Genomic DNA, 27,369 nt, shown 5'->3' on the forward strand with positions numbered 1-27,369 from the left:
TTTCTCTTCCAAAATTGATAAAAAAAAAACCAAAATATTATGAACATGTTTCAATAAAGAAGCGAGGTAAAAATAACTACTCATAGCAAATCCCATGTAAACATACACCTAATAACTATATCTTAGCTTAAGGGAAAAAAAGAAGTGATAGCCATTAAACATTTATTTTACTATAATTAAACATATAAAATAATCACAAATTATTATTTTAAAAAAATTAAAATTTTAATATATTGATACCTTGCCTCTCACAAGGGAACTCTTTAAATTCACTTAGCAACTACAATATACACAACTACGTTAAGAAAGTTATACCTGCCACACAATTTTTATGTAATTAAAAATATAATATTCAAATTTTAATTTTGCATTTTAGAAACTAAATTTTTTAATATTACATAAAAAAAAACATTATTATTAATTTTATAAAAATAAAAGCACAAACTATTTTAAATATAAAAAATTATATTTAAATAGTTGATATGTCAAAATATAGACTCAATTCCCCCCCACACACACACACACACACACACACACAGTGATAATTTTGATAGAGGGAAAAAATTTGGTCAGCATAAACATAAAAAATTAAATATAAATGTTAAATATGTAAAAGCACAGGGTTTGGATGTTAATGGGTACATCTATAAAAGCCCCAGTTTTTCATCAATTCCTTTCCGGACAGGCAAGGCTAGGGTTTGAAGGCTTCTCATAAGCCGAATCGCTCTGTTGCTTTCTGCCGCCTTATAAGCCATACCACCGCTTTCGATACGAGAACCTGTTCTTTCCCTGTCTTCTCTTCAGCCAGTCGTGCTCCAAGACGCCGAGGTGAGGATTTTCCTCCTTCCTGTTTTTCGCGTCCCCGATCAGGATCTTTGTCGCATGGTTTGGATCCGTTTCCTACTTTGTTCAAATCTTCATTTCGGCGCTGGTATAGTTTTTTTTGGATAAATATTATACAATCACTGATTGTTTTTGTCGATGTTTTTGATTTTTTCATGATATAAAGCTCCGTCCGCACGTGGTCCTATTATTTAGTAAGTTTTTTCTTGTGCAATCACACCATTATCATTGGTCTATTTCTATTTTATATGCTAGAAATACTCATTTAAGTTGATTTTGATTCCCTGCACTTTGATTTACCTGATTGGTATGTTTTCGGTAGGGTTTTGCTCCTTTTTCCTGCGAGGAAGGTGCTGACTCTTTTTGGCTCGGTTCATATTATACTTCTTAGTCTAATCTACAGGTTTCTTGTTTATATTTTGTAATTTTTATGAATTTTTTGGTACATATCGGGTTACTATAAAAGCAGTGTTCTTTTAGCGTATTTCCTCAGCAAAAGTGGAGCTTTGCTCCGATGCTTCACCCATGTACACTATAGGACGTGCTTGGTTTCTTATAAATTGGATAAAAGGGTCTAATGAAATATTGAACTTGATAATTAAATGTGCTGGTTATAATGAGAGGTCTAGGTGGATTACAAATTCAACAAAAAACCTCAAATGCTCTGCAAAGTCTTCAGATGTATTGAGATTTAACTTATTAATGTCCGAGGTCGCTAAAAATGAGGGCAGCAGTCTCTGAGAAGTCACAGATGCTGTTTTTGTTTCAACAAATTCCACCAATCTTCCTTATGGATCTATTTTGGCTCTTGTGAATTTTGACGACATGCATTCCAGCTTCATTGAGCTTCAGCAAACCCTGACCAGGTTTGCTGAGGCCTATTGAGTACCATAAGGTTATCTGATGGCCTCCAGCTTGGTTTTTGAATTCTCTACTCGGGCTATTCAGAGTTCTGGCTGTGCTAATTGAAGCTTTTGATATTAAAAAATGAATGTAAACTTAAAAAGAAAAATAATTTGAATTACATCTATAGGAGTCTTGAAATGTACTGATAAAACAATAACCAGCCAAAAACTTGATTTTCAAATCATAATGTATAAGTTTTGTGAATCCTGATATATTTTACTGTTTATTCACAAAGCAGGCACTATGAAGAATAATACGGAGTGAATATGTTTTTTTCCTGCATCCTTAAATTTATTGATGCTTTTAAGCCGTGAATTATTGATCTTTGTTAGCTTCACTGATATTATCAGTGTAATTTTCCAGTTTCTCAACTAAAATTTTAGCTAGCAAAGTATGCATTTATTTATCTCTATAAACCCTATTTGGTACAGTTTATACCACGGAAAAAGAAAAATAAACACTTTAAATGTTTTGTTGCAAGGTTTTGATACACGGAATGTGTTGCTCAGAATAATATGGAGTGAATATATTTTTTTTTCCTGCATCCTGAAGACTATGGATGCTTTTAAGCCTTTGAATTATTGATCATTGCTACCTTCACTGATATTATCAGCGTAATTTACCAGTATCTTATTTACATTTTTGCTAGCTAAGTATGCATTTATTTATCTCTTTAAACCCTATTTGCTACAATTATCCCACGGAAAAAGAAAAATAAACCCTTTACTTGTTTTGTTGCAAGGTTTTGATACACGGCATGTGTAGCTCAGCTATATTTCTAGTTATTTGTATGGTTTTTATTTTTTCTTTTCTTTTATGCAGTATTTGGGTGCTCAAGTTCTTCTGAATGGCTGAAATTGGCAAACGATATCGTCATGGGGACGGTGATAGTGCAGGAAAAAATCAAAAGAGGAGAGTTGGAAACAAGGAGAATTTTAATGATGGAGAATTGGTTTTCTACCGAATACTTTGTCCAGACAATGTTATTGGAAGTGTAATTGGCAAAGGTGGTAAAGTGATCAATTCCATTAGACAAGAGACACATTCCAAGATCAAAGTTGTTGATCCCTTTCCTGGTGCTCAGAAGAGGGTTATAATTGTGTACTGTTATGTGAAGGATAAGGATCCTGTTGATGTTGAGGATGAGATCACCAAACCTCTTTGCCCCGCCCAAGAAGGCTTGTTGAGAGTTCATGCTGCTATTATAAATGCTCTGTCGAACATGGAGGATGTTGACCAACAAGGTAGGGAAGAAGTTGAGCTGCTTGTTCCGACCAGTCAGGCCTCTAATATCATTGGAAAATCTGGATCAATTATCAAGAAGTTAAGGGCGAAAACCAAGGCGGTTATAAAGATTAGCCCGAAGGATGTTAGCAATGCTGCTCATTCTTGTGCTATGAGCTTTGATAACTTTCTTCAGGTGAATAGATTTTGTTTATTTAATAATTGATATTTTCTAAATTAAATTCACTTAGCTTGATTGCTCAATCAACATCACTTTTAGCATATGAAGCATGATGTTAATGAAGGGTGGTATTGAATAGATGCATGATAGAGATGGAGGGGTGGGGAGGGGAGATTGAATGATTAAGGAGTGGGTTGGGAAGGTGGGTGGCAGGAAAAAAGGGAATTTGTGGAGTTGATGAGGGTAGAGAGGGAGAGGAGTGGAAGGATGGATGGAGAAAGGGTGAGACGAGAGGGTGTGGGAGACGGAGAGGGATTTTGGTGGAAGGAGCGAATAGAGTGTGAGGAAGAGGTACAATGGTGACAGTGATATGGAGGGATGGATTTGGGAATGCGGTGAAGGAGAGAGATAATACATGTATTGTGCCAATTGTTAATGCTTCTAATTTTGCAGGATGTTGGTAGAAGTTAAGGACGGTGACAGAGGGGCAGGATAGGGCCTAAAGGAAGAGGGGCATGAGAGTTGGGAGGGATTTTTTTTTTATTTGTGATAGAGGAGGGCGAGATATTGCATATTTAATATTTACTATTTACACTCTTCACTTATTATGTGGGGGACGAAGAACATGCTAGGGGGCTAATGCTGTGGATTCAAGCATGTGTGAATTGTTTATTTCATTCAATGTAGTTATTTGAACTTCTTACCGAACCTCTTTTGTTTTTCTAGTCTGCTATGCTGATTCTATGATCTAGCTCTTTGGCCAACAAAGTTTTCATAAATACCTCCTATGGATCACATCTGTGCCTTTTTATTACTATCATTTATTATTTTTCACAACTTAACAGATAACTGGTGATCCTGGAGCGGTGAAGAATGCTCTCCTTGCTGTTTCAACAATTATGTATAAATTCTCTCCAAAGGAAGAAATTTCTCTTGATACAACTGTTCCAGAAATCCCACCCAGCATAATCATTCCATCTGATGTTCCTATTTACCCATCTAGTAACTTCTACCATAGCACTGATGCAATTGTTGCCCCTCCAAGATCCGTGCCCCCAGTTATTGGTGCCACACACATGCCCGAACTTCCGGGATACACTGACTCCACCGGTAACTGGCCCTTGTACTCATCAACCCTTCCTATTCTATCTGGATATGGTGGCCCATCTCGCTCAGAGGAATTTGTCATCCGAGTCTTGTGTCCGTCAGATAAGATCGGACGTGTTATTGGAAAAGGTGGGAGCACGATAAAATCTGTGAGGCAATCCAGTGGCGCACGTGTTGAAGTTGATGATACGAAGAGAAAAAATGACGAGTGTATCATCACCGTTTCTTCCACAGAGGTTTGGTTTAATACATACTTTTGGTCGTGTGCTTATTGTTCTTATTATCCGTGATAATTTTCTCATTTGTGATCTGTAAGTGCAGTCTATAGATGATGTAAAATCAGCTGCAGTCGAGGCTGTGTTGTTGCTTCAAGGAAAGATACATGATGAAGATGATGAATCTGTGGCTATTCGCCTTCTCGTACCGACGAAAGTGATTGGCTGCCTTATCGGTAAGGGTGGTTCGATTATAAATGAAATGCGCAAAAAATCAAAGGCTGAGATTCGCATTTCAAAGAGCGAAAGGTCAAAATCTTCTTCTGATGAAGAACGTGTAGAGGTTTGTCTATCTCGAATCAAAGTATTTTTTCTTCAATTCGATTAGGGAATGCATTGCAGTTTTGATTTTTTGCTTTCAAATTGCCTTAGATTTCTGGTGAGGCAAGCAGGGTGAGAGATGCATTACTTCAGATTATACTTAGGTTGAGGGAGGATGCTCTTAAAGATAAAGATGGAAATGATGCTCTACCTACCTCTGAGTCTCTTTACAATAGCAGTTTGTCGGTGCCACCTCTACTGTCCAGCGGTCAAGGTGTTGGAAATATGGGCTATGATCATAGAACGGAACCTGGAAGTGGGTTGGGGCTGCTTTCTAGCAGCAGTATTTATGGTTACAGCTCTCTGCAGGTATTTTAGTCCTCTATTATAATGCAATGTTACTAATTTTTTGGATTTTGTTAGTCTAATCCTTTGTATAATATACCCTTCTGTGCATGATTCGATCATTTGACGCGTCTCTGTATTTTTTTGTGCCAAGGCTGGAGAGAGCGCATATGGTTCCCTTTCATCATACCCATCAAAGTCTTATGGAGGGTATGTTTTTTTTCCCTATAATTAATGTACCCATTCTGTAAATTCCAAATGATATTGTTATTTGTTCACTTTGTTATTGTTTTACATTTTTATGCTGTTCTTGCTTCAACCGTATTGGCATACTGTAATCAGCGGTTCTCTTAATCATTTCTGTTAGTTCATGTATATGTCAGCTTTTAGTAAGCATATCTTGTTTGTGGTGATGCAGATTGCCTTCGTATGTTGAGATGAGCATCCCCTCACATGCAATTAGCAAAGTGTTGGGAAAAGGCGGATTAAACCTTGCTAACATTCGGAAGGTACTTTTCAGGCATTTTCCCCTATCTTAGCAGGTTATAACTTAAAATTTGAAAGGATACTCCCATACAAATTTGTTTAGATAACTAGCGCTTAATTGGATTTTGATAACATATAACCCATTTATAATGCATTATACTTAACGACAAATGATAAATCAATTAGATAAAAACTATTGAGGTTAGGCGTGTGAGGCAATCAACTACTACATGAACAAAGAGAAAAGAATGCGATAGTCTTTTTAAGCCAGCTATAGTCTGACTTCATCAAATGGGAGCATTAAGAACTCTGCATTCATTAACTATTTAGAATAGGGAAGTTTACAAGCATAACACAAAATTCTTGTCACGAGCCTATGCATGAAAATGTGTATTTCACTTGTAAAAAGTAAGTAATAGTGGTATGCTTGATGTGATGTTCTAGATTTTGATGGTATGCTTGATGTGATGTTCTAGATTTTAATGGTATGCTTGTAAATATGAAAGTTCAGGTGTTAGATATGTAAATAAATAAGATTCATTGGTATGTATGCAAATGCCTCTTTAGAATTTTCTTCTTTTTCACGTTAGTCATCTTAATGAAGGAAGGAGAGAGCAACACTGCCATTTTGACCATGTTTGGCATGCCTGCTGTTCCTGCTTGTTTCAAGTTCTTCATAGTTCGTTCTCTATTTATCTCACTCACTACCCTCTATTTGTATATTCAATCTTGGGATGTAGAGGTAACTAATTGTTTCCCGTTGTCTTCTTTGAGAGGGTAACATGCAGGTGTCTTGTCCTTGCAAAGTATGGCGTTGCCTTTCTCCTAGTAATGTTAAGTTAACATCAGTCCTGTTACTAAGTTTGTACTTTCAGCTGCAATGTACCTATAATTGTTCATCAGTTGCATGTAGATCCTTCTGAATGTTTGGTGCTTAGTTTTAGTACATTAAAAGAAATGTTGCATCTTACTGCAGTGTAAGTAGAATTTTATATCACTTTAATGATTATTATGTGTAACATAATAAAATCATAATGCTAGAGCTATAAAGAAATATTTATCAATTCTACATATTATGTTAAAATGACGTTCAAGAAATGTATTTCATCAGTAGAGCTCCATGTTATGTAATGTTTCCTCAAAATGCTATTTATATTTTGAAATAAGACAGCTCATCTTTACGATCTAGTTATAATGTATTGAACTAGTAAATCATTATGATCATTATTCTTATCTACCTATTTGATCTTGGCTTTATGAATTTCCATCCATTTCCATTAAATGCTTATGAGATGCCAAGTGCAGCATTTGATTATGTTTATTTTTTTATTAAATCCCTTTTTTTCTCCATAAATCTTTAAAATAATTTTACTTGTCTGCCTTATTAGTTATTGCTTTTATTCTTTTTTTTTCTTTTCAACTACCTTATCATGATTTGATACTGTTCACTGCTCACAATCCCTTAAATATGATGAATTTGTTTCATTTCCCTTTTACTGTCAAGCATTCAAATGATTCTTTTATTGTGTGTAGTACTTTAGGGGCATTTCTCCAATTTGGTGATGGCCTTCTATGTAGAAGTTTATCTTCAGTCTTTATATGAATTTCACATCATATATTTTGCTCCTTTTAATTAGAAGCCCCGTATCTTAAAAAAAAATCTTGATTTGTAATGTTCCCGCTAATAATTAGCTCAATAGTTATTAATCTATCACTATTTCATTTATTAAGACTATTTTTTTAACTATCTTCCCATTTTTATGTTTTCCTTTTTTCCAATTTTTGCTTTACCAATTATTGCTTCTATCATTCTCATGTTGTTGTGGATTGTTCTCTTTTATTACATAATTAGCTCAATAGTTATTATCCTTTCACTAATCCTTTTATTAGGAATTTTTAGCTATCTTTATATTATTATTTTTATCTTTTTTCCCATTTTTTCTTTACCAATTATAGCCTATATTATTCTCATCAACAACAACAACAACAACAACAACAAAGCCTTATTCCCACTACGTGGGGTTGGCTACATGAATCCTTTTTCTCCATTGCGTCCTATTTAGTGTCATATTTTCATTTAGTTCTAGTAAATTAAGATCATTTTTAATACAATAAGCCCAAGTCTTCCTAGGTCTACCTCTGCCTTTCTTAACACAAATTAAATCTAAAACATCTACTCTCCTAATCATATCATCAGATGGTCGACGTTTAATGTGACCAAACCATCTAAGACGACTTTCTCTAATTTTGTTCGTCACAGCTACACCAACCCTATCACGAATATATTCATTCCGCATTTTGTCTCTAAGTGTAAAGCCACTCATCCACCTAATCATTCTCATCTTTACAACACTTAACTTATTTTTATGCTTCTCTTTTAAAGGCCAACATTTAGCTCCATAGAGCATGAAAGGTTTCACCACCATCTTATAAAATTTTCCTTTCAATCTAAGCTGTACTTTTCTATCACACAAAAGGCCAGAAGCATTCCTCCACTTTAACCAACTAACCAACCAACTTGTTTAACCAACCAACTTGAATTCTACTATTAACATCCCCATCCATATCACCATCGCTTTGAACAATGGACCGAAGATATCTAAATCATTCAAAGTCACACTTCTGCCACTAGAGCTATTACTGCTAAAATTACATTCCATGTATTCAGTTTTAGTTCTACTTAAATGAAGGCCTTTAGACTCCAATGTAGACCTCCATAATTCAAGTTTTTCCTGGGCTTTTTCTCTCGTTTTATCCACGAGAAGAATATCATCAGCAAAAAGCATACACCAAGGTACATCCCCTTGTAGATGTCCAGTAAGACCATCCATAACTAAAGCAAAAAGATATGGGCTTAAAGTCGATCCCTGATGTAAACCAACAGAAATAGGAAAATATTTTGTCAATCACATTTAAATCAATAATAAAATAAAATAAATGATAATGAAAAGGTAACGATTTCTCTAAATCAAAGCTTTTTTGCTTATATGAGGGTATAATTTTTTCAAAAAATCTTTATAGCTTCCATAGTAGACCTGCCCGACATAAATCCAAATTGATTATGAGAAATCTTTGTGATGCGTCTTAATCTATGTTCAATTATCCTCTCCCATAACTTTAAAGTATGACACATCAACTTAATTCCTCTATAATTTGCACACTCTTGTGCATCCCCTTTCTTCTTAAAAGTGGGGACCAAAATACTCTTCCTCCACTCCTCAGGCATCTTTTTAGTTTTTAAAATACTATTAAAGAGTTTAGTAAGCCAAGAATCTCCCAAATCTCCTAAATATTTCCACACATCAATTGGGATATCATCAGGTCCTACAGACTTTCCACCTTTGGTTTTCTTTAAAGAGTCCTCAACTTTTTTTTACTAATGAGACGGTAAAAATGAAACATTTTATTATTATTCACGATATTAAGATCACTAAGGTCGATCGTATTTTTAGAAACTTCATTAAAAAATTTATCAAAGTAACTCACTCACCTATGTTGAATATCTTTTTCTAAGAAAAATACTTTATGATTTTCATCTTTAATACACTTTACTTGAGTTAAATCTTTACTTTACTTTTCTCTTTGTTTGGCTAGTTTATACATGTATTTTTCACCCTCCTTATTATCTAATATGTTATAAAGATTATTAAAAACAAAATTTTTAGCATCACAGATTGTTCTTTTAGACTCTCTGCGGGCCGTTTGATATTTTTTTCCAGTTCTCTAAGTTTTTACATTTAAGTTAATTTTTATAACAAAACTTCTTATATTTTATCTTTTCTTGCAGATTATTATTCCACCACCAACTATTTTTATTTATAAAAATTTTTTCTTTTGACTTTTCAAATATATTTTTTGAACATTTGCGTATTCATGAATATCTCAAATTTTGAAATCTTAAATTTACTCATAAAAATAATTTTATTTGTCTTTTAAGTTTCTCCATCTAATTCTATGATGATGAGTCTTAGTATTCTTTATTATACAACTCTTAATTTTAAAATCTAGAACTAATAAACGATGTTGGATACTTAAATTTTCACTTAGAATGACCTTACAATCTTTAAAATCACGACCATCTCTCTTCTCATAAGAAAATAGTTAATTTGTGTTTTATTAGATCCACTCTTATAAGTAATAAGATACTCATCTCTTTTCTTGAATAAAATATTAGTAATAACAAAATCATACGCTAAAACAAAATCTAAAGTAGCTCAACCTTCTTCATTAACTACTCAAAAGCCGTAGCCACCATGAGTATTTCCGAAGTCTTTTACCACTCTATCGACATGTCCATTTAAATCTTCTCCAATAAAATTTCTTTCTTCAAGAGGTATGATTTGTATTAAGTCTTCTAAGTCATTCCAAAATTTATCTTTAGACTCTGTATCTAAACCTACTTGAGGAGCATAAACACTTATAATATTAAAAATCTTAGTATCAATGATAATCTTAAGGGCTATAATTCTATCACCAACTCTATTAATTTTTACAACATTATCTTTCAAACTCTTATCTATAATTACACCTACACCATTTCTAGTGCGACTCTTACCTAACCTAAATTATCAATCTCCTTATCATTTTCTCCAACCCACTTAGTTTCTTGAATACATAAGATATTCATTTTCCTATAAATCATAATATCAACTAATTCCATTAATTTATCATTGAGAGCACCTATATTTTAAGTTCCTATCCTAATATTTGTTTCATTAGTTTCATGTACTAACTTCTTTACCCGCATTTGCCCGTAATGTGGGAACCCTTGCTTATTTAACCTACACCGGGCGCCGGTGTAGCGGCCCTTGCACACTTTTCACTGTATTCAGGCTATACAATGCGTCGCTTACAGGGGACGCCCTAGCGCTTGCACAATGATCAAAAGGATTCATGTCATGATTTTTTCCGACAAGTTTTACGCTGGCTGTCGGCTGTCGACTACGACTACCTAACGCAACCTTTCACTTTTCACATCCAGACTTTTGACCGACAACGACAGTGTTAACCTATATTATTCTCATGTTGTTGATTATTTTCTTTTCATGACGCATGCCTTTTTTTATCAAGGTATCTTGATTAATAATGAGTGCACTATCTATAACAATTAACTATCAATAACCCATCATTTTATTATTATTATTCATACCATGTTGTAATTTATTATTCACTAATGGGAACATATTTTATTCCTTACTGTTTGCAGACTTGTTTTTTTTAAATGTATTTTTTTTTTGGGATCATTACATACATAGCACCCAAAATATTGCTATTTACAAATCTCACACCCATTTTTTTTATTTTTGAACTACCAAACTGATGCATTTATGTGTGCCATGATCAAACCATTGAGGTTATGATAAAAATGAAATGAATGGGTTGGGGTTTTATCACGAATTTTAATATTTGAGCGAAACTTTGAAAAAATGGATGAAAGAAGATGCTTTATTTGTAAATAGCAATGTTTCAGTATGTATGCACTTGCCCCTTTTTTTACAAATACTAATTTTCCTCTAGCTCTGGCTATTTAATTCTTTGTCTATGGATTGAGATTCAATTTTTATCTCATAAATAATTCAACAAACCTCTATATTCTTATTTCACCTTCTAGTTTAGTTTACCACTGCATCCAATAACTAATCTTTAGAAACAATAATAGTAGTTTGTTCGATACATCGTATATGGACATGGATGACGTTTTAGAGAGCCAATTTGACATTATACTTGGTGAGACGTACAAGGTATTGATGCTTGAAATTGTTTGAGATGAGTTTGATTTCTAGCAAATGGCATTAATTTATTAGAAAAAATATAATGTGCTCAAACTCTCAAAACATTGATTGGTTGGAAACAAGGTAAAAATTTCAAGATGTTAGGTTCGATTGCTCGGAAATAAAATCATGATAATTATAAACCTAATGCACATTTTATTACATATCTTATGAAATTGTCATTTAGAGTATTATAAGTTGAAATGATAAACTATTAGAAAGCATATTCGAAATTGCATAATATGCATTAATTGTCATTAAAAAAGTTATTATGATTATAACTTTTTGATGCACTATAAAACTTCATATTTGTGTTTGAAATGAGTTTTGGATAATGAATGCATATGTACAAGTTTTAACAAATCAGGTCTTAATGAACTCCTAGGACACTTTAATTCGTTGTTTAATTCAAATAAAACTTACACTGAACATAAAAAAAAATGAAAAATATTAATGGAGGATGACCATCTAAAAGGTGCCATTTGTTGCCATTTTCAATTACGAGAACAATAATATAATTCTAGTCATCAAAACTTTCATGCATAAATGATTAAAGAAAAACAATGAGAATAAGGGCGAATGCTACTTTTTGAAGTAGATATCAAGCTGCTTCTTGGGGAAGTAATTTCACAGCTGCTGCCAAAAAGCTGATACTAGAATAGATGATGTTTGGATAATTTGTTGTGTTGCAGGTTTTTCGATAAAAAAAGACAGTTATACTCTTATAGATGTAAATTAATTAAATGACTGCAATTTTTAAAATAATTGTAACAGAACAACAGTAACTGCTTCAATATTACAAAAAACACGCACAAAGTCCAAATTTGTCCAATATATCAATTTTAAGTCATCATATCATACTTATAAAACCACATAACAATAGTAGTACTATAATGACTTTTGCTTTCATGTCTTTTGGATAATTTTCTGTCTATAACATTTCTCTTGACTTGTACACTATATGGAGCGAACTTCTATATATCATCAATTTATTGAAAAAATATGTAATCTTCATGTATCTTATTTTTGAATATCAATAAAACCTTCTTCTATTGCTGTTTTATCTTATTGATGTGTATTCAGAACGCCATTTATCACAATGATAATATATAGTTCTTGAAGTACATGATGAACTTGAATTCATTTTTTCTAAGATTATAATATATTTCATTTTTAATTGATAAATTAGACAACACATGCAATCAAATAATAACAAAAAAAAAAGGGCTCATAATAAAAAAACAGATAAAAGGAAAAATATGCATCTATAGAGTTCTATCCTTAAAAATTAAAATATTGAAACATAAAAGAGAAAATAGACCCCAACCAATCCTCAATATATCTAAATTAATAAACATCAACCGAGGACACTACAAAATATTAATTAGATATACTCGATGAATTTACTAATGCATTTGTAACGTTTTCTCTCAACTAGATCGTCTTCTAAACATCACCAGTTATTCTCATAAAAGTTTTCCTCGAGCAATGAATGTCATGACGATGTTCGAATGCTTCTACAAATATGCCTGTTGGATCTTCACTAAGATTATGAAATTAATATCATCCCGAGATGAACTTCTCTTTATAAAATTATGTAGAGTTGTCGTTATAATAGTTATCGTTATCTATTTTTTTGAAGGAGTATGTCGACATATCACAAAGTATGACTCACTTCTACTTTCATACGTCAAATTCTCTTTTGGTAACACTTTGTAATAATGAGTGTTTTTTTTTGTTGAACAATTCATTCATTTCTCTAATTATTTGGCAGTTTTGTTCAAAATCATGAAGATGATATCTCAAATTGAATAAATTTTTATGTATCAATGTCTCGATTGAACGGGATAATATTATCTTGAATAATAACATTATCAGTAACACTTCATATACAATTGTAAATTTACCAAGTAAATGCATTATAAATTTGTATTCTTGTCGTCAAGTGGCAAATTTGAATATGCGACTATTATGAACACTCCATTCTTATCCAATCATTAAGAATGTAAATCACACGTTGAAGTCACAAACTGTTAAAATATTGTGTTACAGTTCCACCGCTTTCGATATATACAATTTTGTTCTTGTTATCAATGTGAATTGACATGTGTGCCATCAATTGCTCATAAATAGTCATTTTTAAAATATTTATTAGAACAATTTTTTTTTCAACACATGCATGCAAAATAAATAAATAAATCAATACCTTGAATAATGACGTATATTTTTCAATTTTTCTTGGTGTATTTAGAAAGCAGAATCTATGAGTTTGAAAATGTTGTTCGACATTTTAATTAAATAATTAACCCTAAGCAACACAAATGAACTCATTATGTGACATAATATATAAATTGATGGCTAGTACTCTTTGGGTGTAAATCATGACGATTCATACAAGCTATAATTACTCTTCAATTCAATCAACAAATCACAACTATTTTTTCGACATGTAAAACATTTCATGAATTCTATTCTGATGACTTTAGAGCATACAACCAATCCACTTGTCACCCACAGATGACAATGACCCACTAGGTGTTATGCACTCATTTGTTTGATTGTAGTCATCAATAAGACATACTGAAATATGTCAGAATTTGCTGCTCGTTTCATTATCTTTATAATTTTCTCTTCTTTTAATGAGTCTATCTGGCTATTTTATGCATGTTAGAGTCTATAAAAAATAACAAGCTATGTTATAAATGAATAACTATATGATTAAAGTATTAAATCTAATGCAACATATACAGGTTGAAATGTCACATGAACACATTACAAGATACTGTTCGGGATAAAAGTTTAAATTATCACATACTAATCATAAAAAAAAAATAAAAAAATATTTCCTAACTAGAATGATTTTTAAAAAAATATTGGAGGTAAGCAATCTTCCGCTCCGACACCATCGTCATGAAAGTCTCCTGCTTTGTTCGATCCTCTAAAAATTTTATTACAAATAAATATTGAGACATAACATCAAATATCTCGGAAGTGGAGTTAGTTTCACGACTTCTTCCATAGTTGGGTATTCTTGAATAGTTGTGCGGGCATTGAATGTCACACTGGTGCAGGTCGTAATGAGCTGTGAAATCTGCTCATAGAAATGTTGGGTGTCGACTTTTAATTTCTTTTTATGCTTCTGTGTAGAGGGTGCGTAGCGTTTGGAATGCTTAATTCAACTTGTTTTCTCCTGTTACGTTTCCTCTTGGACTTCATTTGAATGAGCATATTTGCTCTCATTTAAATTATGGGGGAAGTCCTCTGGTGTTGCCCAGACATAGGAACTTGTTGCTACAACACCAAGAAACATAGACTCAAGTTTCTTCTTCAGCTTGTTGCTAGAAATCATATATTTTTTTGGCGTCGAGCAGGACTTACAGTTGATAAAATTGCAGTTCAATTAATATAAGAATATAAAAAATTCATATAACATTTTCTATCACATGAAATTTTTTCTCCCCACCACCCTGATACATTCATTGTTTTCTTAACATGGTCCTTAGTTCTTACCTTAATTCAATTGCTTATCTCTTCAACTCCTTTCACAATTTCTAATATTTTTTCAGTTGATCCTATTTGTTCTTCATCTAAGTTTTATCATACAACCTTTCTGATTTTTCTTGAAAGTTTTTGCTATGTTTTGCCAAACATTTTTTTTATCAAATATCAATTTCTTTCAAGCATATCACATAATATAATATTTACTTCCCTTTCTCAAATGGTCGATATACCTTGTTTTTTTTGTTTTCTTATCCGATGTATCATGAAGATAAAAAAATTGGAGAAAATTATATAATTTAACTTGCAATTAAAAAAAAAATCAATTAAAAAATTGAAACAAAATTTTAAAACAACAACATATCGAATTAGAGCTCAGTAAGGTCAATTTTTTAATGTTCCATTTAGGATCATCAACTGCATCATATAAGCTTTAAGACTTAGACCAGGTAATATCTGTTGTTAATAGTGTAATGTGTGTTCTAAGACTAGATAATATTTGTGGTTAACAATATGATGTGTGCTTTAAGATCAAGTTGTATCTGTGATTAACAGTGTGATGTGTGTTTGAAGACGAGATACATAATGTGATGTGCTTTGAGACTAGATAGCATTTGTGGTTAACGATGTCATGTGTGTTTTAAGATCAGATAATATCTATGGTTAATTGTGTCGTGTGTGCTTAAGACCAGACGATATATCTGGTTAACTGTCATGTGTGCTTTAAGATTAGGCAATATCTGTGCTTAATAATGTGGTGTATGCTTTACGATTGGGTAGTATCTGTGGTTGACAGTGTCATGTGTACTTTAAAATCAAGTAGTATCTGTGGTTAACAATATCTTGCATGTTTTAAAACCATATAATATTTGTGGTTAGTTGCCTTTAAGACCTTGTTGTATGTATGATTAACTGTGATTGAAAACAAGTGAGGACAATTATATGAATAAGTTGGTTATTGGTTGATTTTTTTTTTTTCACATCATTACTCTACAAACTGAAGTATACATGGTCCCACAACCAAGAACCAACTTCCAACATAGATCACCAAACCACAACCATCAATGCAAAACCACAACAAAAACAATCAATGCGAAGCCACAACCAAAACTACGACCAACTTCTACTAACAACCGACATTGCAAAACCAAAACCAAAACCAACAACCAACAAAGACCACCAAAACACACCCACAACTAATTGCCATCAATGAAAAATCACAGCAACCCCAACCCCAACCCCAACCACATCCGATATAACCCAACCAATTAACTCAAATCACGACACATATAAACCCAACCACAACCATCAAAGACTAGCAAACCATACCCAAAGCTAACAACCAACAATCAACATTACAAAACCACACCCACACCCACACCCACACCCACACCCACAACCAATGGCCAATAGAGACCAACAAACCACACATATAACAAATAACCATCAATCCAAAACTACAACCACATCTTCTATAACCCAACCAATTAACTCAAACCCCAACCCATAGAAACCCAACGATGACGATCAAAGATCACCATACCATGCCCACAACCAACATTGCAAAACCACGCCTACACCAACATATCAAAACAGCACCCACATCCAACATCCAATATAACCCACCAAACCACACTTACAATCAAAAGTCATCCGTCCAAAATCAAAACCAAAATCACAGCCAGGCCAATAGAGACCAAAAAACCACACATATAACAAATAACCATCAATCCAAAACTACAACCACATCTTCTATAACCCAACCAATTAACTCAAACCCCAACCCATAGAAACCCAACGATGACGATCAAAGATCACCAAACCATGCCCACAACCAACATTGCAAAACCACACCTACACCAACATATCAAAACAACATTCACATCCAACATCCAATATAACCCACCAAACCACACTTACAATCAAAAGTCATCCGTCCAAAATCAAAACCAAAATCACAGCCAACCAAAACCACTTCACATATATTCTAACCAATTTACTCAAACTACAGCATATATAAATCGAACTACGACCCACCAAAAACCAACAACCCTCACCCACGCCTAACATTTCAAAACCATACCCATACTTATAACTAACAACTAACAGAGACCACCTAACCACACCCATGGCAAAAACGACATTGCAAAACCACATCCAAGACCTCATGTAACCTTAAACCCCAAACATAGAAGAAAAAGGAGAAGCCCAAAACCTCAACCACAAAATTAAAATGAGAAACACCAAACTACAACAACAGAAAAAATGGGAAGCCACAATCGACAACCACAGAAGAAAAATGAAAAACCAAACCCTCATGTAACCCTAAACCAACCAGTATCGTTGGAGAGACATATAGAGAGATGGCAATAAAGATAGGGGTGAAGCGAATAGTACCACAAAAGAGGAAAGTATCTCTAATAATATCAATGGCAATAAGAGGAAACTTCGGAAAGGACGAGGGGCTTGGAGGTCATTTTTTTCCAGATCATGGATCTTTATGCTGAAATAATGGGATTTCGTGAAAAGCCCCCAAAAAGCTAGCTGCCAAACAAACCCTTAGCTGCCTTTCAAAATGAAAAGCACCCAAAATGCCCCCTCAAACGCACTCCAAATGCCAACTCAATTTCTCTATAAAAATGAAACACACATACACGCGATCGCGCATGCGTGCACATGCACGTAATTGAAAAATTAGCGAATATCTAATTCCTTTAATTGATTGTTTATTAATTATTTGCTTTGATGCTAATTGAGCTTAATAAATATCATTATTTTTAATTATGAAGCATATTTAGTTAGAAAGAAAGCGTGATTGATTGGCTTCCAATTTCACTGACTGACTTGAGATTATCTAATATAAGTCAGAAACTAAATAATTTTGCCTTGTCCAATGTAGTTATTGAATCCCCATTTCTTTATCCACAATGTCCAATGTTTGGTTCTTGGAGAAGTTAAAATGAATCTCTCTCTCTCTCTCTCTTTTCTTTTTTTGTGTGGAAATTGTGGTGAATTAATCCTACTCTAAGAACTAGTTAAATTAACAAATGTGAAATCAACTTGTTCATTGTCTCGCTAGTTTGTTTGAAACCAATTAATAAGGACTCAATGGTGTTGAATGTGGCTTCCATATCTAATGGCTGCTTTTTACTCCTTAAGTCAAGTTTTTTGATGGTGAAAAATGCACATCTAGATTTTTTAATGTTGAAACTTGGTATTTCTTAATCACTGTTAGTTTGTTAGTTTTTGCTAATTAGTTGATTAGTTGGTTCATTGCACTTTTGTAGCTTCTCATCACATCTACTAATCTGTAGTTTTATGTAATCTAAGACCTTAAATTGTTTCTTATACACTATTGGTATTTAATTGTATAATTGAAATAATATTATTGTACTATTTGCTGTGATAGAAGTCCTCAAGGAAAAGCAATCAAATCAACCGTTCCCTGCCAATAGAATCCCTTGATAATATTATTACACTACTCATTACATCTGGTGTTTGGTTCTTAGAGAAGTTAAAATGATTCTCTTCTTTTTTGTGGAAATGGTTGTGAGGTTATCCTACTCTAACAACTAATGTGTAAACAACTTGTTCATTTTTGTCTCCCAATTTAGTTTGACATCAATTAAAATGATTCAATAGTGGTGAATGTGGCTTCCATATCTATGGCTGTTTTTTTCCCCCAAGTAATGTTTTTGGATGGTGAAAAATGGCATATATAGATTCTTTATTGTTGAAACTTGGTTTTTTTAATCGCTGTTAGTTTCTTAGTTTTTGCTAATTATTTGATTAGTTGGTTCATAGCACTTTGGGAGTCGGGAGAAAAAAAAAAAGTTGAGCTCGGATAAGAGTTTCTGCCCTTTTTTTGAAGTTATAGGCTGAGAAAGTATTGGAAGTCACTTTATTTTTCTTTCCTTTTGTTGTAAATAGGCACAATATTTCCCATTTAGTTTTTTTTTTTATTGCTGTTATCTTCTCTAGTGGCATTGGATTAATTCCTAATGTTTTCCAGATTGCAAATTAGCTTACATTATTTCTTACTCTTTAGTCTGTTTTCTCCAGCATGATTCTGACTATTAGATTGCAAGTAAAGTGAACATCCGTCAGAAGAAAATTTGGAGGGTCGTGGTTATCTTTTCTTTGAAAACTTTTTTTATACTCCTGGTGAAACCTATAAGCAAATCTATCTAACAGTGATTTTTTGAAAGGGAAATCCTTTTTTAATTTTATTCATGGCATTCCTTGATAGAAACGGGAAATCAATATCTAGTTATCCAAAAATGGTCTTACAGAAAATACAAAGTATGTGAAGTTTCTTGACCTTGGTCTTGTAGTTTCTTGAATTATTCCTTGTGTTTCAACAGAAAATACAAAGATTTATATTACAAGATTTAATGTAAAGCTTTTTCATTAGCTGAAGTGACAGCTACAGTAAAAAAAATTTATTTCTAAAACAAATCTTTGTGCAAAAGATAATGTTGAACTGATCATCTACATAGAAACTCCTTCCACGTAGTTTTTCTATGTAGCTGCATAATCTAGCGGGTACATTTAGTAAATGAATTGTAAATGGAGGATATATTTACAAATTTGCATTGCTTTTAGATTATAGCTCTGAACTATCTGTAAAATTGACCTATCCATATTCATCATTGAATTTTCTCTTGACTGTTCTTTACTTTCATGCAGATATCTGGAGCTGATATAGAAATTGTTGATTCTAAATCATCACGCTATGAGCGTATTGCTCAGATTTCAGGAACCCCAGATCAGAAACGTTCCGCGGAGAATTTAATTCAGGCATTTATCATGTCAACCTGATCATTCACATCCAGTCTTTAGAGCCAGAAAGTTAGTCTCTGTTCTGTAATGTGGTATTCAAGCTTATCCTCCTTCGTTCCGTCATTTCTTTCTGGAGAGGAAGTAGTAGGATCCTTAAATTCCTCTTCCCTTAACATCTACTTTTCCTATCAAACAGGGTCATGAAGAATCTTCCAAGAAACTAGGTGAAATTCTCTATGCTGATGCTTTTTTATGGACATCTTAGAAGTTTTAGGTTCTTTTCTATTTCTCTTTAATTTTATGGCTGTTAGAGCAGAAGTCACTGTTATCAGTATGAGTGCTCTCTTTCGAATCTTTTTATCTGGTTGTCTGGTATATTCGTACCCATCTTCTCAACTATATTTCAAACCTCTGCATCCTTTCGTTGTAAGACTGAACTGTGCTTTTCACTTTTTCCATCTGAACGGATTATATTCACTTAGATCATGTTCAAAGGTGCACTGTTTCTGTATCTTACTTTCAGAGGCAATGTGTGCTATGTGAACTGGAAATGTGCCAATTTATTTCTTGTCAATGCAACCATCTGATGCTTGAAATCTATATTTTTTGCAAACTGGTAGATAAACTCCTTTGTGTTGCCGTTTTGATTATCAAAATAAATTGGCTGTATTATATCTGTGTTTTTTTTCCCTTTCTCTGTTTTGCACATGTGATGGATTTATGGAACAATACATTTCCTTGGAATACTGAAAAAATGACGAGGAACTTTCTTTTTTCCATACTTTCTAGAAGTTAGAATAAACCATTTTCTTTCTTCACTCACTTGATTGGGAAAAAAAGCTTGTTCATAAAAATCTCATTTAGGGCTACTTCACTTTATACAGTTTTATCTTCAATATGAACGCTACTTTGCGTGGACTATTGGGAAAGTATGGTCCTTTCTGAAGTTTTTGGGTAAAATAATACTCGTTGATATTCAGATCTTGTAGGTAGTTTTGCTGAGATTACTTAGCTTAATTACCTGTAGTCTGCCGCTGCTTCATCCTTTCGTTTATGTGATACTAAAGATTTCATTTATGAAGTTTTTGTATCTGAAGTGAATTTTTTTTTCTGCTGCTTTACCTGCTGTGAGACAGATTACAGCACTATCTTATTACTCGTATCAATGACCTATATATTACTCATTCTTATCTTTAGATATCTGGTATCGGAAAATATTCACTCTTTTAGAGGAATATAATCAATTTGCAACTTGTTGCTGTCAAAAGCTTTGTTCAAGTTTAATATGATACATATGGTATTATCATGTGGACCAGCATTTTAAATATTTTAAGAATCATTGAAATCTTTTTTCATGAGGAACAATACATATATTTATTGGATAGATATTTATTACAATTAATGGCTGCTTTCTTAAGTAAACAATGTTCAAGTTTGAAATCTAAAGAATTAGGATTTCCTAATTAACGGTGATAGCTTTTTCTCAACTTCTTGTTAGGCAGACGTCTTTAAAAAGTTGTCTTTCTATTCCTACTTCAGCTACCCGCCCCATAATTGGTTCTTCTATTTCTGTTTTGGTATAGCTAGCACTTATAAGATTTCCTTCCTTTCTATGGTAGTTATCAAGCCAGAGGGTATGTATCACTGAATAACGACTTTCTAATGAGAAAATTGAATTTAAATAATTTTTTTTGAGAGTGAACTTACAGTTAGTTTGGGAATTTGGAATAAAAAACATGCAAATAATTCGTACGTTTAAGCTTCCTTCTATAAAACGTTGATCAACCTCAACATTTGTGGTTCTATCATCTTAGACAAGATTTTTGGCTATACTTGCAGAAATTTTTGTCTCACAATATTGTCTCATTTGAAACTTCATTTTGTTAAAATGAACGTTATCATTATTCATGACCCTATATTGCAACTCCATCACTGTTCCTTGAATATTGCAACTTCATCACTGTTCCAGTATACGCCTTCCACATTTTTCTCCCTAAGTAACCATGTTGACTCATACATGGATGCATTGACTTGGTGCGGATCTTTTATAATTAGTAGGAACCAACCCAATTTATTATTAAAATAGAATTGAATTTGAACATTCCTTTGTAAGGATATTTATAATTTTTTGGAATGTTGAGATAGAAGACATGCAAAAAAATTGCTACATAGATACATTAACTTGGAGCGTATCTTTTGTAATTAGTAGGAACCAACCCAATTTATTATGACAATAAAATTGAATTCAAACATTGATTTGTAAGTATATTTATAAGTTTTTGGAAAGTTGGAATAAAAGACATGCAAAAAATCGCTACTTTAAGCCTCTCCTTATGAAATGTCATTTAACTTCAACATGTTTGATTTTATCTTGACTACGTTTATTGGCTGTGCTTATAGAAGCTTTGTTGTCAATTATAAAACTTAATTTGAAAATTCTTTTTGGTTAAATAAACACATGGTATAACCATAATAATTCACACACGCATCATCTTTATGTTTAGTAGTAGAGCCATTCCAATCTACGTCAATGTAATTTTTTGATATAGCATATTGTGTTTTTCTTTGATTTAGTTTCTGTTCAGAATAACTTTTAAGTACCCCAAGATTTTCTGCATAACTTTTAATTGTTTTTTCTTGGTTGGAGAGCACATACTTTGGATTTCATTAAAGGCTATATCGATTCTTGTATGGGATATGACAATTAAATTTTGATAAGCCACATCAACAAATTTTGTATTCTTGACTTCTTTGAATTTAATTATCGGATCAATTGTATTGTCAGTAGGCTGAATCTACTCAGCCTGTTGAAATATGAGAAATTATTACTCCATTTTATTGAATTTCTTATTTTCTTTCTTAGAAAATATTTGAGGCCTTTCAGGTGATTGATTTCAAATTATTTAGCAAGGTGTACTTTTAGTTGATCTCCCAATTAATTTCCATCCATAACATTTATCGTGACTTTGTTGCCATTTATGTAAGCAATTATTATTGTGTCCTTCATTCTCTAGACTTTTTTTCCTTTAAAATCCAGGTGGATCTGTGGAATATTTATTGATCTTTGTTGGGAAATGCATTCTTGACATGTACTTGGTATGGTTAAACGAAGATTTGTTGCCATAAAAAAATAAATACTTTAACCGTATACAAATTTTGATTTAGGGGTGATATTTTTTTCATCTGATTAATTCCATTGGTTTTAGTAAATCCTTTAACAATTAAGGAGCCTTATATTTCTATGTGACTCATTTGAATTGAAATTAATTGAAATATCTTATTTATAACTAATAACTATTGTCTTTCCATTTCTCAAGTCACCATCTCTCAAGTTGTGTTTTTGTCAAGATCTCCTCTTTATTCAGTTAAATGTAAAGTCTCTTGCGCATTTTTGGGAATCTTGATCAATGTTAGATTGGTTTTGAAGGTACAAAAAAGGGGGTGACTATTCTCTTTTGGATAAAATTAGATATGGGATGATTAGTGTTAGGTTTGCATCCTTGCATCCTTGAGAACTAATTAGCATTTTGAGGTCGTCAAAATTCTTTTTTAGAATTTGGATATGATGGAGACCTGTTTTGTGAGTTATGACTTTGATTTGGGTTGTAATTATGGTTTCGTAGATGACCCTCAGATTCTTTTCCATTAGATGAACATTTACTTAATTTAGTTCAATGATTTATCCATATTGGTTCATTCTCTATTTTGGCTTAATCATGGTTTATATGGTAAGTTTTCATCAGTAGAATTGCCAAGTTCTGAAGGTTCTAAGAATAGTATGGGTAAATTCATCATTAAAATGACTTAAATTTCACTCATCATTTTGAGTTACCATTTACCCTCCCCCTTGATACTTTTTTCAAAGAAAGGTTTTGTTTTATCAAGGATAGGCATCCTAGATTGACAAATTTTTTAACAAGGCAAAGCATTTGTACACTTCTTGATCTGAAAACTAACATAAGAAAACACATTTTACCGCCATAGGATCTTGTTTCTTATGCTTTTTTTATATTGATTTTGTGTACAATTGTGGCATAATGAAATATCTTAATTGCGTAAATTGGCGAGATACTTGATATCTCCTCGCATGCTTCTAGGGTACATTGGATCAGGGCGCCAATCCCGATCATTGGTGATGCCTTTTTCTCAATTTTCCTCTAAACAAATCAGTCCAAAAATAGTGATTCGGTGCCCTCATGCTCCAACTTCTCCCATAGTAGATCCCCCTTCTCCCTTGTTCATGTTTTCATTAATCCTTTCCTTTACAGAACTCTATAGGATTATTCAACTCTTCTCACCCTTTCTTTTGTATCAGATATTTGGATCTAGAGACCTGAATCAACTTTCACCGTCTCTCCCTTGTAAATAACATAGATATAGTTCTAGATGACAACCTTTCTTCATATTTCAATGACTTATTCTGAATCAGACGGCTGCGATTTGCCCTCAACATCACAAATTCATCCCTTTTTTGGTTTCCTTGTCGATGTAGCCTTCTTGATACAGTTTTCCTTTTTGTCTGTTCAGAAATTCCTGTTGTTGTCACCGAATTTCGCAGATTCCTATTTGATGTTTATCTCCTAACTTCCTCTTTTAGAAGTTACTTTTAGGAGTATTTCTTTCCCAGAAATTATTTCACAGTTTGGCTGTTTTGAAGAATCTAGAATAGAGTCTGGATCATAAGTTCAGCTGTCCTTTTTTTTTTAAACGCAATTGGTGTAAATGTAAAACTACAGTTTTGATGAGAGATGTAGCAGTTATAGCATGATTGACAAACTCATGATTTAGCTGTTTCAATTTTTGGCTGGTTGAAGTGCGTCATTTCTTGTTCTTTACTCGTTGTTTCATCATGATATTTTGATTGGCAGAATATTTTAATTAAATTTGGATTAGCAATTGATGAAGTTTCTGGTTGAACTATATTATTTTTGCATAAAACACCAATGTTTTATACTTTTTATGTGAGGGCTCACCGTCTATTTTTACCGTTCAATTTCACTTGGCCATTTTTGGTTTAATTTTTTATATTTTTTAAGGCTTACTTTAATGCTTGCGGTTAATATTTTTCTTTAATTTTAGTTGCTGTTAAATTTTTTTTCAAGAGCTCTCTGTTTGTTGGAATTTTTTGGGTTGTGATTTAGACGTTTTAGGAAATCTAGTCTTGATTGTTTTATAAATAGAAGTTGTATGATGAAATATTTCCCTATTAAGGTGCATTTTTTGTTTCACTTGCAAATATTAAATAATTTGTGTACCCAACTAGAAATATTACAAAATTACCAGTCATTTTTGCAGCCAAAAGGTTTTTAGGCCAAACTTTACTTTCAATAGTCTGGAATTGTGCTGTTTTTTGGTTAATAATGTCTTGATATCGCACCATATGGCTAAAACATATATTAATATTATAGTTTTACAAATTTGTCCCAAGCTGTGTAGACAATGACTTTGATTGAGATAACCATATTGTTTTTGTCGTATGGAAAGAGCCAACAAAAAAGTGTTGCTTTAGGTGTTAGTTTTTCTGAAAAAATTTAAAATTAGCTTAGTAAGTTCATTAATGTAAATTTGTCATGATTGACAAACTTGTTACTATATATTTACGCCTAACACACTTTGTTTTTTAATGTCTGTCACCTTACTCATTTATGTCATATATCGGAAGTGTCACTATATTAGTATTAAACTAAGTCATAATAATTAAGGTGACATTTCTAAAAATTGCAAGTCTACATCGTCGCTTCTTTGTTACGAAAGAGAGATAATATTGATTAGAAATAATGTTGAAATGAGGTGAGCTATTAAGTGATTATTAGAAGGAAGTTTTTCGATATAAATATAAATTTTGATAATTTTAAGCCTTAAGCCTTGTTTATTTGAGTTGGGAGAGATTCTAGTGAAAATTGTCAAGAACCGTAAGAACTTGCTTTTAATTAGCACTAATGCGAGTGTAATCGACACATTGGTTTGTACTTTTGTTAAACCAATTGAAATGGTCGAGCCACCGAGCTGAATGTTGGAGCCAAGTGGCACATGGAAGAACTAGCTCGGAAAGATTAGTTTATCTACTCCTTCAATGGTTGCTATACCTATTGCTAGCTAAGTAAGAATTCTAGCCGCATAACACAAGCCAGTTCACATAGCATTTATGCCCGATTGAGCCCTTTTTAATTTATGGGCATTATTGATTGAGGAATATTTGCTGCATACTCACTGTAAAGAGTATACGATATCTATGCGCAAGTGTGGTCTTTTGGCAATAATGCATTCGAAAAGAATATTGGAAAAATAAATTAAAATTAAGATAATTCTCTGAACAATAATGTCATATATTTTAGGGTGATAAACATAAATATAACTCAGTTCTTAAGTATTGCATCCCTAAAATCTAAATTTTAAGTTTTAAATATATGTCACATTATTTATGTATGAAAATGTTTCACTTTTTAAAACTTAATATGGTGATATTTTTTTATTATATAAAAGATTTGGGGGTGTAAATGTAAGTAAAAGTTTAGGTGTTAGGCGTGTAGATACATAGGAATTGGGTGGTATGCATGTAAATGTCTTATTATTTAATTATATGTTTTTTGTGCCCTAGCTCCTATCGTACAGAAGATTAGAAAACGAGGATTTTCTGGTAATGGAATCATGAACAAGTGTATTGTATTATTATGTATTTTTTTTTTAATATTTAAAGTTATATTATTATATTATTGATGTGTGCTAAAAAAATTTCCGGGTAGTGTATTAGTGTTTTGGTGTTGCGCGAGAATTTAGTACACAATTCGACAAAGAAAACAGCAAGAGGAAACCAAAAATTTTTACATTGAAAAGCTAGGGGAGGGAAAGACTGAAGAGATCTGCTATAAGTTAATGATTACATGAATACCTTATTTTTCAGGCGGGAAATGATTATCAAGTCTTCCAAATTATAACATTGATTTGTAGATGAACTTGTTGAAGGGAATTGGTGGTGATGAAAGCAATTAGCGGCGGTCAGCAAGTAGTGGTTGATGGCGGCAGGAGTGATGTTAGACTTCAGTTCCTTCTCAAAACTTCAAGTTCTCTTCTTCCTCTTGAGAGATGTGTGACTCTATTTATAGTTTTGTTTGTAATTAATGATGAAATTTGAACAATTTTGATTGGACAGTCTGCATTTATTCTCTTGAGTGGACAACATTTAATGGTAATTTGTTTATTCTCTTGAGTGGACAACATTTAATGGTAATTTGAGTGCATTAATGATGTTGGAAGTGAGTGATTTAGGGGTTGGATTTTTCTCGCCAAGATGCTTCAGGTTTGACTTCCATTTGACCTTTTAAATATGTATGTAAAATTTCAATGATTTATTGTCTTGATCGGGGTTTGATTTGGTTCAGATTAGACCAAATTTGGTATTGTTGGGTCCTTCTTATTGAGTCGATCAGTTTGACTATAAGTTTGTTGAAATCTGAGTTATGGTTAACATTTAATCAAATTCGAACATTTCTTGTTTCAAAGATTGCATCGAGATCCGTATCATTCATCGAAATTTGTGTCAAATTATGAAGATATATGTGAGGCTCATGAGTTACCCCGCATTTTGGGCAACTCTAATTTTATCGTCCTAAAATATTCAAATTTATATTGATATACTTTTGTTGTTGGATTATCAGTTCTATATAAATAAATGAATATATATATATATATA

At 32.6% G+C, this 27,369-nt stretch overlaps 1 protein-coding gene across 6 annotated transcripts; it reads left to right on the forward strand.

Moving 5' to 3' along the window:
* The first annotated feature begins 667 nt into the window (after positions 1-667).
* On the forward strand, positions 668-26,780 carry LOC110029429 (KH domain-containing protein At4g18375). Of its 6 annotated transcripts, none has more exons than XR_002294539.1 (9): positions 668-828; positions 2,572-3,169; positions 4,000-4,497; positions 4,583-4,819; positions 4,909-5,166; positions 5,297-5,352; positions 5,561-5,651; positions 19,587-19,771; positions 19,876-24,455. XR_002294539.1 is itself a non-coding variant. In XM_020731723.1 (9 exons), the coding sequence occupies exons 3-9, from the start codon at positions 2,597-2,599 to the stop codon at positions 19,716-19,718; spliced, it is 1,845 nt and encodes a 614-aa protein (XP_020587382.1). In that variant the 5' UTR covers positions 668-828; positions 1,010-1,037; positions 2,572-2,596; the 3' UTR covers positions 19,719-24,455. The 6 variants fall into 6 exon arrangements, 5 of the variants coding, with proteins under 5 accessions (XP_020587382.1, XP_020587384.1, XP_020587385.1 ...); XM_020731723.1 differs by adding an exon at positions 1,010-1,037 and having other exon boundaries at positions 19,587-24,455; XM_020731725.1 differs by having other exon boundaries at positions 19,587-19,748.
* Positions 26,781-27,369: the final 589 nt, after the last annotated feature.

Source organism: Phalaenopsis equestris, unplaced genomic scaffold (genome assembly GCF_001263595.1).
Source record: "Phalaenopsis equestris unplaced genomic scaffold, ASM126359v1 Scaffold000572, whole genome shotgun sequence".
NCBI classification, from domain to species: Eukaryota; Viridiplantae; Streptophyta; class Magnoliopsida; order Asparagales; family Orchidaceae; genus Phalaenopsis; species Phalaenopsis equestris.